General features: G+C 36.9%; 1 protein-coding gene across 1 annotated transcript in view; it reads left to right on the top strand.

Annotated features, from left to right (window-relative positions):
- Positions 1 to 6,111: 6,111 nt before the first annotated feature.
- CNGB3 (cyclic nucleotide gated channel beta 3) overlaps positions 6,112 to 13,786 on the top strand; it is a gene marked incomplete at its 5' end in the record, with an annotated part of 32,378 nt that continues 24,703 nt past the window's right edge. Inside the window, 6 exon segments of the mRNA XM_010192414.1 lie at positions 6,112 to 6,254; positions 7,348 to 7,533; positions 8,111 to 8,323; positions 10,180 to 10,226; positions 12,165 to 12,251; positions 13,088 to 13,152. Coding sequence (XP_010190716.1) covers positions 6,112 to 6,254; positions 7,348 to 7,533; positions 8,111 to 8,323; positions 10,180 to 10,226; positions 12,165 to 12,251; positions 13,088 to 13,152 — 741 coding nt within the window.

Below are 13,786 nucleotides of genomic sequence, written 5' to 3'. Positions count from 1 at the left end.
TGCATGTCTGCATTACATAGCATTAGATTTGTTCTTATTTTTATTAATCAGTCTAAATAATTCAATTTCTCCTATGTAGGAATCAGTTCTACTTTCTGTCTTCCAGATCCAATGTCCTATCAAACATCATTATTCAAGGTCAGGCTTGATGGGGCTCTGAGCAACCTGATATAGTAACAGTGTCCATGCTTACTGCAGGAGGGTTGGACCAGATGATCTTTAAAGGTCCCTTCCAACCCAATACATTTTATGATTCTATGATTCTATGGTTAGCACACTACTGCATTTTATACCAATATAATTAAAGAAAATATTAAAGCTCACTCCTAAAACTCCATAAGCTTCCTGTGCATGTAAAGGAGAAGGACAGGCTCCTTTTGCAGGCAATCCAAAGCAGAAGCCTGCCTTAGTAATTCTGAACCTCTCCTCAGAGAAGCCTTCTATTGATTATAAAGGGAGCGTCATCAGAATAGCTAAATTTAGCCTTTTGAAATGCCCCTGTTCCTGGACCAAGTAGGTGACTAATGTATTTTCTTCTGTTATAGATAAACATGAGGTTTCCTAGCCATTTAGGACGAGTGAGCTTAGATTTGAAACTGGGGATGATTTCTATAACATTGAGCACAATGGTCTTGTCAGCAAAAATTGAGGCTATATTTTTGAATCCATATATTTCATGATACGTAGAACTACATTTTTCTACCTCTCTTAAAACTTTCTCAGCTATACCATCATGTCTTGTGGACATCCATATAACTATGCATTGTCATATCCCTCTGAAAATTGGTTATTTGAATTAGAGATTCTCCATAATTTAATGAAGATAACAAATTATTTTTTTCAAGACACAGGTTGTAAATATTATCATAAATAAAAATGTCAGAATCAATAAAAAGTATTAAAAGTTCTATTGCAAGATCAAGAATTTTATTTCCAGATAGACAGGAGAAATTTTCTTAAGTGCTGCAAAAAGAAGGGTTATGACTGAAATCAACAAAAAAGTATGGATGTTCTTCAGGAAGCAACATATATTTATGAAATGCATTTTCTCAGGAGTCATTTGGTAGATACAAGATGGACTTGAACTCAGGTATTTGTTGTTAATGGCCAAAAAGCAAAAAAGAATTAAACTCTAGATTGCAACTTAGAAAAGAGTAAACTTGATTTATTCTGAAATAACCTATGGCATTTCTTGATCCCTGATTTGTTTGAATGGTTAACACATAAAACTTCAAAGCCACAGTACTTAACAGATGTTACATACATTAACTCACTCGATACAGCATTCCCATGACCTGTTCTTTCAAGGCCATTTTCTTCCACTATGCTATAGATGTCTAAATCTTTTATCTTTGCATGGGAAGAATTAAAGCACTGTAATTTTATTCACTAAACAACCAAGTTTAAACCTACAAGTTAAAAAGATAAAACCTACAAATTAAAAAACATAAGAAAACTACACTATTGATATAGTTCTATAGTTGCTATTGTTAAATCAAACATGGTAGAGGTAATAACAAAATTGTGTGCATAGTACATGAGCTGTGGTCCTGACTTTATTTCCTAGGCCGTGTGAAATTATCACTTCTGTAGAGAATAAACATTTCCACTTTGTATGTGTAGTAAGTAATATAGATTTAGGCGTATTGTAACATATTGTACAGAAGTAAGAGATAAATTTCCTTAAAGAACAATACATCAACTTAGAGATAAATCCTAGCACTCAGCACTGCTCAGCACAGGAAACTGAAGGCAGTGTCTTCCTGCCCAGCTAAACAGTGTGTTAGTAAGGGAGGAGACTTACCTCACACTGTGCAGATCTGCCCCTGTATGGCACAAACTATTCAGCTCTATGACACAAGCAGAAACAAACCAGGAATTGATCGATATGCACAGTAGATCACCCCCTCAGAGCTTTCATACCGAGAATAAAACCAGAAAGAGCCTGGTATGAAATCAATAGAGTCTGTAATTATAACTGTGCAGTGAGAGTAAAGATAATTATGGATTCAAAATGAGGCATTATCTCCTTAACAGAGCATGCTAAAAACATAAGTCAAACCAACCTTTCTCAGAGGCAAAAGATCTGAAAGTCTGAGGAGTCACAAACCAGAACCAGAAAGCATTGCAATGTAGTATGATTGACAAACTAAAATTATTAAATGTGATCTCTTCAAAGACAATCCTTAGCAGGGTCTCTGACCTGAAAAACGTACTCTTGTTCTTGCTTGCTGTCATGTTCTGCTGGCAGCTATGTGTTTATGTATAGGAATTTATGAAACATCTATTAATAGAGTTAATAAAATTTTACCACATGAAAGAGCACACATCTGCTGAGCCAGACCCTAATTTCCACCAATAATGCTGCATGGGGTGAAAGGCAGCAGCACAGCACTGGTGTCACCCATTCATGGCAAAACATCATCTAATGCCAGAGGTGGAATGAAGTTGGGCTTCATTAGCCAAGGCAATTTAAAGCACACCTCTACACTAGTACAGGTTCAATAGACAACTTGAAATTATCAGCATTCAATATGCAGCATCCTCCATCTGGATTAACCAAAGAAAATTTAAAATAAGCATTTCGTTAGTAGAAAATAGTAGAAAAGGAGATAAGGCAAACCAAATGAGAAATAGGGCAAGGAAAATCAATTTCTTATCAACTGTGGGGCAAATAACTTTAAACAAATTCACAGTTTTTAATCAGCACCAAATAACATGATGCTTCCTTTGGGTTACACTGCAATGATAAAGCACTAAATTTATGACAGAGGAGACATTAACTTTTATTGGAAAGGCTGAGAAATAACAAGAAAATCCCACACATCTTACAGCTTATCCCTAGAAAGCAGATAGAAGGGGCCTTTGGTGTGACACTTGTGATAAGTGTATTTTACTATAAGATAGCTAATGCCCTGAGAAAATGCAGCAACAGCAAAGAGTATGAATTATTTTAAATTCTTTGCATAGAAGCTGAAAAACTAATTGTGACATGTTGTCTCAAAATAAGAAAGGATTTCATTACACTGCAGATGGCCTGAGCAAAGGGAATATGTGACACAAAAGGAACTGTGATGAGATTACAAAGTATATCAGAACTGTTTGATTAATCTCCTGTCTGGGGAGTTTTAAGAAATAGACACCACAAAAGACTTAAATTAGAGAAATGATAACCACATACTTCTAGACTTCTGCTTCTTCTGCATTTAACAGCTTATCTCCATTTTCTCCAAAGGTTTTATTGCTGAAGGAATTTCACACCTTTAAATTATACTTCCTTGGGTACTGTTACATGTTGTGTCTCCAGAAAACTGTGCTTCTCAAAAAGCTACACACATCCCCCTCTGTCACTCTCCTTTTTTAGTTACAGCTCCTTCTGTTAGGAACTTCAAAGTAGGTTTAGGTCTTGAGGAGGCATGGTGTTTATTCAAAGATCACAGAATCACGGAATCACAGTATATTAGGAGTTGGAAGGGACCTCGAAAGATCATCTAGTCCAACCCCCCTGCCACAGCAGAATCACCTAGACTAGGTCTCACAGGAATATGTCCAGGAGGGTTTTGAATGTCTCCACAGAAGGAGACTCCACAACCTCTCTGGGCAACCTGGTCCAGTGCTCTGTCACCCTCGCAGTAAAAAAGTTTTTCCTCATGTTCAGATTAAACCTCCTATGCTCCAGCTTGCTCCCATTGCCCCTTGTCCTGTCATTGGCTATCACTGAGAAGATCCTGGCTCCTTCCTTCTGACACTTGCCCTTTACAAATTTATAAACGTTAATGAGGTCACCCCTCAGTCTCCAAGCTAAAGAGACCCAGCTCCCTCAGCTGCTCCTCATAAGGGAGATGCTCCACTCCCTCCATCATCCTCATGGCCCTGCGCTGGACTCTTTCAAGCAATTCCCTGTCCTTCTTGAACTGAGGGGCCCAAAACTGAACACAATATTCCAAATGTGGTCTCACCAGGGCAGAGTAGAGGGGAAGGAGAACCTCTCTTGACCTACTCACCACAGCCCTTCTGATACACCCCAGGATGCCATTGGCCTTCTTGGCCACAAGGGCACATTGCTGTCTCATGGCCATCCTGCTGTCCACCGACAACCCCAGGTCACTCACTTTGGAGTGTTTTTAAGTTGCTCCCTACCCAAGATACTGTCACACCACTTTCACTCTATTTATCTTTGGGAGTGACTTCTCAAGTATTTGGAAATTTCAGGTGTGCCTCACTCTTGGTTTGCTTCATCTTTTGCTGTAACATCCACATTCCCATGGTATTTGGGACAGAGCTGAAAAAAAATGACAAGAAAGAAAGAATAATTCTCTGCTATACTCCCTGTATTGGGCTTAGCTGGCAGGGTTTCAGTACAGGGGTGGCAGTTGTGACCTGTGTGGGAGGATGTCTCAAGCTGCCCTGCACTGGTCACAGCCAGCTCTGACACTGGTGAGTGACACAAGCTGAAAAGTTTTGAGTCTAGAATACAGAAGAAGTAAAAATTATCCTGGTCTCCACATAGAGGAAATCCAAATGTATGGCCCAGCTGCCAGCTGGGTGGCACTACAAAACAGCCCCAGTTTGCATAATAAGACACTAGCACATTATTAAGGATGAAATTACAAAAGAGTTGATCAAGAAACACCTTCAGCCAGAGTTTCTGATTGACTGCACAGTATACATAGATCCTAATAAAAGTATTATTTTTGGTGCAGAACGTGAGAGTGGGGATGTTTGAAAATTAACCTTCTTCAGATTTTTAGAAATGCTGTGAGTGCCAGAATATCAGCTCAATATTGCTATGACCCTAAGTGAACGTGCAATGGGGAACTTCTTAGTGGAAACAGAAGTTTCAGCAGTAACACCATTAGTTTCATCATAGAATCATAGAACAGTTTGGACTGCAAAGGATCTTAAAGATCATCTAGTTCAAATCCACCTGGGAGGATGGGACACTTTCCACCAGACCAGATTGCTCAAAGCCCCATCTATCTTGTCCTTGAACACTTCCAGGGAGGGGGCATCCACAACTTCTCTGGGCAACCTGTGCCAGTGTCTCACCATCCTCAGAGTAAAAAATTTCTTCCTAAAATCTAATCTAAATCTACCCTCTTTCAGTTTAAACCTGTTACCCCTCATACTATCATCCCATTCCCTGATGAAGAGTCCATCCCCATCTTTCCTGTACATCCCCTTTTAAGTACTGGAAAGCTGCTATAAGGCCTGCCCTGAGCCATCTCTTCTGCAAACTACACAACCCCAACTCCCTCAGCCTGACCTCATACAGGAGGTGCTCCAGGCCCTTGATCATCTTCATGACCCTCCTCTGGACTCTCTTGAAGAGGTCCATGTCCTTCTACTGTTTGTGGCCCCAGAGCTTTATGCTTCTACTTAGTAAAACATCTATTTTGTTACCTCAGTTATGTCTTGTCATCATTAGGATATTGCCATATAATAATAATAATAATCACATTTTTTATGCACAGATGATAAGAGCATCCCTTGTGTCTTAGTGAATACACAGGATAAGCTCTAGGCCTTACATAGCCACAACAGAACTTGGTGAAAAGCAGCAGTGAGAAGTCATTAGCGTTGTGGGCTATAGAGAACACAGGGTACAGGACCTCCGCTGCCTGAAATATTATGTTGACTGCTACACAGAGCCAGCAATATCAGTTGACATAAGCAGGAAGCAAAAGCAGTTAACTTAGTATCATAGAATCATAGAATGTATTGGGTTGGAAAGGACCTTTAAAGGTCATCTGGTTCAACCCCCTTGCAGTAAGCAGAGACATTAATCAAGTTGCTCAGAGCCTCATCAAGCCTGACCTTGAATATGTCCAGGGATGGGGCCTCCACCACCTCTCTGGGCAACCTGTTCCAGTGATCTATCACAACTTAAGTGTCCACTTATCATGAATTACACAATGTGAATAAGCAATAAAATGAAAATTCAGTCTTAATGTCTGACTTCTGCTCAGAAGTAGAATTAGCACTGTTTCCTTCCAGTGCTCTCCAGTGCTGAAAGGAAAGTTTTTTTTCCTTTTGTTGAAGCTTTTATTTTCCTTTTGTTGAAGCTTTTTTTTCTTTTGTTGAAGCTTTTTTCCCTTTTGTTTTAATTAGCACACAGAAGCCAGCACCTTCAGGTTTCCAAACAAATGAGTATGCTGATGCCCAACTTCAAGAGATTGTCAGAAAAATGCGAGCAAGGACAACAGTCTATAAGGAAAAGCTGAAAGATCCAGTGCTGTCCTCCCCTGAAGGCAGTCCTACAGCCTGTAAGTGACTCCAGAAATAGCTGTGCATTGTTAAGTTTAAAGATGAAAATTTTGTGGGAACAGAAATTAGTGTGACAAAATTTTCAAGTATAGTGTGTTTACCCACTAAAATGGACCAGTTTGTGCCCATTGAAGTAAATTTGTCCTAACTAGTCTACAGTAAACCAGATCCTTCAGTACGAGCTCCCTTTGAACCTCATCACTAATGAATCTGGGGGAAAAATCTTGGACAATGTCTAGAATCATTCCTGTCAAGCAGTTTTATGTATTTTAAAATATACACCAGATATGTTTATTCATGGGGATGAATATGAAACATATAAAGAAACATACATATCTTATGCATAGATATTAGTCATTCTGAGATTAGACCAGCAGTGTAAAAATAAATAAAATTTCAGCCATGGCAGCAATCTTCCAGGCCCATTGAGGGCTGCATGCCTCAAATAGACCAAACTAATCCAAAATTAATTTAAAATTAATTTTTAAATTAATATTTGAAATATTAATATTTTAAAATTCATATTTAAAATATGAAACATCAAACAAATAAAATCATTTACTTAGATGTAAAACCACCAGAATTAACAGGACAAGTGTGTAGACAAAGTTATTTGGCCCAAAGACGGAAGAACTGGGCTTAAAGGAGTGCCACAAGACTTCTGGAAGTCTAAAAACATACAAAACCATAGGCTTCCCATTAGTTTCCCCTGCTGCATCTTGTATATCCAGTCTTATTAGAAGGAAGAGATCAGCACATGGCACAGATGTCTTTTCTTATCTCCATCCTAACTGCATGCATTCTTTGCACCAGTCATGTAAAAAGAAATGCCCAGTTGCATAATGTATGCTGAATTATGCATTACCTTATTTCTTGTTAGCCTTTTATGGCATTAGTTGTGGTTTTATTCACCTTTCTGTTTTCTACTGATTCAATATTATTATGAATTATAGCTTTAGTCACTGCCAAGTGCTTTCAGAAGAATTCTTAACATCATGAGACTTTTGTACATGTTAAAATAAGATGTAGTAATTAAGCCACTTTTAAAATGTCACCCTTTGTGGCCTTCTGTGTGGCTAGCACCATCAAAGAAGAAGCCTCCACCCCCACCAAAAGAAGAAAAGAAAGAAGAAAAGAAAGAGGATGCAGAAGCAAAGCCAGAGGAGGATCATTACTGTGATATGCTGTGCTGTAAATTCAAAAAACCTCCACTGAAAAAATACATACAGTATCTGAAGCTACCAGACAGCATAGACTCTTACACAGGTAAATTAATATCTATGCAACTGAATGGGGTAAAGGCCTCTTCAGGTGACCTAGTACTACATAGTACCTGTGAGCCACTGTTAGATCCACATTCCAGTTTGCAAAGCAGAGGGATGCATAGATCCTGCCCTAAAAAACATTTATTCCAAGCAGGAAAAAGACATGAAAAGCGACAACAGTTGTAAAAATGGTCTGCACAAAGCTGATATGCAAACCAACCACAACCAAAACCTAAGCCTTCTGATTCTTGATCTAGAACTTGTCCCATTCATGAGGGACAAAGAATTCTTTTGTCAGTTGTAACATACACCAGAATCATGCAAAACATATCAAGTTTCGTGTGATCCACTAAATTCTATATGCTCTCATAAACTCATCTGTTTTACTTTTTGAAAATTCTTTCTGTGACTCCTAGTTTCAACCTATATCATTTCAGCAGCCTGTTCTATTGAAAAAGGCAGAATGGTAGATAGCTCTGGGAGAACCATTCCCAGAGACTGCAATAGGATGAATATGTCTAAAAGAATGTGAAAATATTCTAAGTTCGTGCCTGTAAATTCAATGTTTTTTCTTTCAGATCGCCGTTATGTAGCATGGCTTATGGTTGTGACAGTCGCCTATAATTGGAATTGCTGGTTTATTCCCCTTCGCTTTGTGTTCCCATATCAAACCCCAAGTAATACAATATATTGGTTTGCCATAGACATCATCTGTGACATCTGCTACTTGTGCGACTTACTGATTTTTCAGCCACGAGTGCAATTTTTAAGAGGTGGAGATATAATTGTAAGTATTAGAGGTGGGATTTCCACAAGTATTAGTTGTGTGTTGTAGTACATTATAGAAATTCCCTCTAATCTGACAAATTTTCTCCTGCTACGTCCAATCTATGTGACTTTTTTATTTATCAAAGTATACCTTTATTATTCTTCACTGACCTTCCAATTATCCTGTTTAAGAAGAAGAAAACATACCCATTGTCTACATTCTTAAAAAAGAAAAAAAAAACAAACCAAAAAACAGATTTTAAAGTAACAGATGAAAGCAGTCAGAACGTGCATAAAGCTCTTTCTCACCAGGAGTAAATTGGTGCAGCATAACTGGAGTCAGTGATTACATGACTGTGTACTCATTCATCTATGCATGTGTTCGTATGTTTACGTGAAACTTTGAGCTTTCTATTTACCTTGTGCAAGAGTCATAGTTGGAGACAGTGCATATTCTGCTAGGGCTGTACAGGATATGTATGTTTTTTACAAATTGTGAGATTGCGGGAATCTTCTGCCAAAATCAGAGCAAATTCCTTTGAAAATAATTTAAGATACTTTATTTTGGAAAAATATGGACATTCAATTTTTGTTTTTCCTACTGTTTTTGTGTTATCTTGTAATGTAAAAACACAAAATAAAACTCTAAGCTAGTATCTTAAAAAAGGTAAAAGCTTGCTCTTAACATATTGAAAGGGCATCTTGAACACTAACTCTTCTTTAAAATCTTCCCTACTTTTGACTCTTTAGCATCTTAAAGAAGAAAACCTAGTGTGGAAAAAATCCACAAATTTAGATAACTTCAGTGTGCCCAACAGGCAGCAAAATCAAAATTATATATCCTCAAATGTAATTTGGAACTAGCTTTAGTTCAGTGCTTTTACATAATATTTTACACATGGTGTGTACAAGATATTACTGATATCTTTACAAGGGAATCTTGGATAAAACTCTGCAAATATAGTTTGGATAGATACTAAATGCAGTGCAGTGTAGTGTATTTTTCTATGCCAAGACATCCAGTAACTGGCAGTCTTGCCTAAATCCTACAAAACTCAAGTTTTATGAACAAGTTTAAAACTTAGGAACAGGAAGATTACCTTTTATTTCCCTTGAAGCTGTTTGTACAATTCATAGATGTTCATGCATGAAGAGATTGTCTACTGCCTGATCTCCTGCATTTAGTTTAATGTTTGAACAGATAATAGTGAAAAGTTGGCATGGAAATATTGTTAAGATTTTAAAGCTATTTTTAAATTGTCCCTGCTATAAATACAGAAAGTATAGATACATTTCTTTATATACTTGTGATGACTTTTTCTTACTAAGGTATTAGCATCAGTTCTCATGGAGAACAATTTTAAAATAAATAACTAATCATTACTAATGAATGAAATGTTGATTATTATAATGCTAATAATGCTACCATGTCAATGCTAGCTTTCAGAGAGCTAATTTTGTACAGCACCATGAGAAACATTGTTTGCATTTTTCTTGGGATCACTGAAGTCACATGGAGTTTTTGGCCCTGACACTGAAGAGGTTTGGGTTAAGCATCAACTGGTACAGATGTCTGGAGAGGGAAGATCTGTGGGAAAAATGTAACATACTTTGCTAGACCAACATCCAGGCTTGGAAAAAATCAAACAGACTCCAAACCTGATTTTTTCAAGTAGGCCTAATAAAATCTGCTTTACTGTATACTGGTCTAATAAAAGTACTACTTCCTCCTACAGATTTTTTTCCTTATTTTATTCCATCTTTAATATTAATGTCATCATTCCTGTTATCAGAATATAATTATTATTATTGTCTAGTAGCAGAGGCACGTTCTTGACATACTATTCTTGCCTTCTCCTTTCGTTATCACGGTAGTCAGACAGAGTGGAAATGAAGAAATTCTACCACAGCACTATGAAGTTTCAGGTAAGCAGACTCCGTGTTACTGTTGCCAATGTGCAAGTTCTAGATGTAGGATTCCACAGGATTTTTTTCTTTCATTGAAAATCACTCTTGGTTTAAGAAACCAGAATTACCAGAAAACATTGGCTTGATGGCATGTTAGTGCTCACCAGCTGGAGATTGCCATCTTCCTAAACAGAGTCTAATTATAAAACAGAATAATTATAAAAGCAACTATAAATATTATTTCTGAATAGTAATAAATTAATAACATAGAATAAATTAAACTCTCAATTTTGATTAATTTGTACAAGGCATCCCCGCACACACTGAAAGACAATCTGGCACACTTTGCCAGAGATTCATTAAACAAAATAAGTCTTGAAGTTACATGAGAACTTTATTTGGTGAACCCTTATGAAGTACCTCATGGTATTGATCACTCACACAAGTAAACAAAAAATTTAAATTAAGATTTTTCATGTTTATTGCACTTTGTAAAAACAAATATGCATTTGATTTAAGAAAATTGTTCCTTTTGTTCCTAAATATTGCTTTTCCCAACTGAGGACAAGTAGTCTATTAAATTCCTGATACATGCACAACTCTGTGGAAAGGAGCCACATCTCTGAAGTCTCAGTTATAGGTCCCCCCTTCTGTAAACAGTTTGTACCTGCCCTTTTTCGGAGTTAAATTTGTCTCAGTGATTGTAGTATCACTGCTTATATACTAAAAGTTAAGCTATTCAAAAGTGCATGATATACACTAAACAGGCAAGGTAGTAGGAGAAAGTTAAACTCAAAACAAGAGGACTAAGTGGATATGTTCAGGTTTATTTTAAGTTGACTCTTGCAGTACATTTAGTGCTCATGATTTCTTCAGAAACTAAGGGGAGTTGAGTGTTCTCACCACATGCAAGATATAGCTATAATCTGAGATTTTGTCATATGATTAAGTACTATTTAACAGTCATATTAAAGCACTTTTGACTAATTTTTACCTCCTCTTAGACATGTATCTGAGACAGAGAGAGACATCGTAAGAGGCTGTTTGTCCTCACTCAATTTTTGGGTTTGCTTTGCTTTTTCACTGAGTTCAGGTATTAACTGCATCATACTTGCATGGAATAAAATGCCAATGCTGCAAGCTAGTTGCTGCCAACAGAAGTTTCAACTCTCATGGCAAAGGCATTTCTGATTAGTGAGATGAAGCCTACAGTTTCACATCCCTCTTTTGTTCCCAAACAATATCAGCAACAGAGCAAGGCATCACAGGATCTTTGAAAATTCAAAGCCAGTTTTGCCACAGATTTCCTTCTCTTCACAAAGTGCTTGGAAAGAATAAAGTAGGCAGATAAGAAGAGTAATTACACGGTTGATGTACTGTAGGGAGATGTTGAAAATCTTAGTGATATGGGAAAGAGAAACATCCAAATATAACAAAATACAGCATTTATTAAAGAAAAACAAACAAACAAACTTCTTAGTCTATGATGAGTCTGTTGCTTGGATCATGTCACTTTTGCAGGCTGCAAGCAAGCAGTCTAATTCATAGTGTTCCCCCAGATTGCTTTAGGCAGCCTGCTTTTAAACACCATAAGACTACTAAGAAGTGCTATCCCCACCTCCACTCACCAGACACATGCCTACCACTTCAGTCTTGTCAGAACTTTAATTGAAATAACAGAATGTTCTAGTAATCAGATATCTGAGACACTGTTAATAATCTCCATGAAACAGATGAAAATCTCAGACATGGGGATTTAAAAGCAGGACAGAGAGAGGCTGCTGGTGTTTTCAGAGAGATAATCTTGCCTATCAGTACTTTAGAAGTCACAGTCTTGGCATGCTGAATGTTCAAATATTATGCGCAATCATGATCCAATCTAAGTAGGTTTTTGACAGCAAGTAAATGCATAATGACTATTGTGAAGTTTAAATTGACCTCTCTGCTCTTCAACAGCTCGATGTGTTATCAATATTGCCATTTGAAGTTTTATACTTCTTCTTTGGATTTAACCCAGCATTTAGAGCAAATAGGATGCTAAAGGTAAGATCTGTGTGAGTGATAGATGGACAACCACACATAAATGTTTTTACGACCCAATGGAGAGTTGTTTATAATATTTATGAATATGAAATTTAGAAATTGGAAAATATATTCAGGATAAACTGCAACATCACTAAACAAACTAACAAACAATACAAAACATAATCTAGCCAATTGAAGCCCTTATTCTCTTATTTTTCTTCTCACTTTATTTTTTCCTACTTTGAAAAGGTGTTTTGTGATTAAGGCTGGTTTATTTCCTTTATTTAAATTAGATTAATCTTAAATGGAGCAGATCATCTTAAATGCCATCACATAGCATGTACAGGACAACCAGGTGATCAGTTCCAGTCAGCATGGCTTTATGAAAGTCAAGTCCTGCTTGACTCAACTGATCTTCCATGAGAATGTGACCTGCTTACTAGACTTTATTAATGCTACGTGCAAATATTAAGAGCTATCACAAATTATAAACTCTGAATAACTAACAGGAGGAATTTGATACAGCAGCAATTGTTACTACATGGTATCATCTAGTATGTGGTTTTGATACATATGATCACTTACTGAGAATTACAGGAATTTCAAAAAGAGTAAAAAGGGTTTTTTATGTCTCTATTCTCTCCGATAAAGTTGCCCAAGCAATTACATATCTTTGAGGAAGTAGAAATCATTTATCTGCAGCAGTCTGACCTAAACAGCAAGGTTTTTTCTATAATCAGATTAATGGGGCACCCAACAGCCAAAATAATGTTTAATTCAATTTTAATCCTTGCTTTACGGTTCACCTTTTAGTTTAATTTGAATTGTATGACTTTAATTTGTTTTCCATTCAGCATAACACATTCTTTGAGTTTAATGATCGTTTGGAAGCTGTTCTGGACAAAGCATACATCTACAGGTATGTGCTTATTAAACTCTTGTAGCATGCAAGGCTTGGCACAGAATGCATTTCATTTTATTTCATGACTTGTCAGTGAAGCACTGGATGGAATATGATATATCTTTAACTGTTCAATTTAAGATTTTTAAAAATATATTGTAATCATTAAAATAATAAATGTAAAGCTTTGCTCACATATGAAATCTGGCTCAGTTCAGCTGGCTTGGTTCAGGCAAAAGGTTCGCTAAATTGAGGTTCCTGTCAAAATTTACCTGATCAGAAGTATCAGAAGTTTCTTTAGCAAAAGAGCTAAAGAGTGGGGGGTTTTAGGTTACAAATAGCCAATAGTACCAAATCCTTAGTAGCTGTTTATTTATACTTAATAAGAGTCATGAGCTTGAGCCTTTAACAACATTTTTCTTCAAATATGCTCTCGTTATGAACCTGGCATATACAGAAACTTGATCCTCCACTGCATTGAGTAAACTTGGAATGAGAATTAATTCAGTACAGATCTCAAATAGTGATTATAACTGTTGTGTGCTGCACTATGTTCTCACCTTCTGCATTAACTAAAATAACACTGGAACCAACTCAAGCAATCCATGAACATGGATATGGCAAGTTTCATAGGCCCCTCAGCAGTCAGTGA

The sequence above is a fragment of the Mesitornis unicolor genome, unplaced genomic scaffold (assembly GCF_000695765.1).
Source record: "Mesitornis unicolor isolate BGI_N332 unplaced genomic scaffold, ASM69576v1 scaffold19379, whole genome shotgun sequence".
Classification (NCBI taxonomy): domain Eukaryota; kingdom Metazoa; phylum Chordata; class Aves; order Mesitornithiformes; family Mesitornithidae; genus Mesitornis; species Mesitornis unicolor.
The sequence above is the reverse complement of the archived record's forward strand: the minus strand, read 5'-3'. Positions and strand labels throughout refer to the sequence as shown.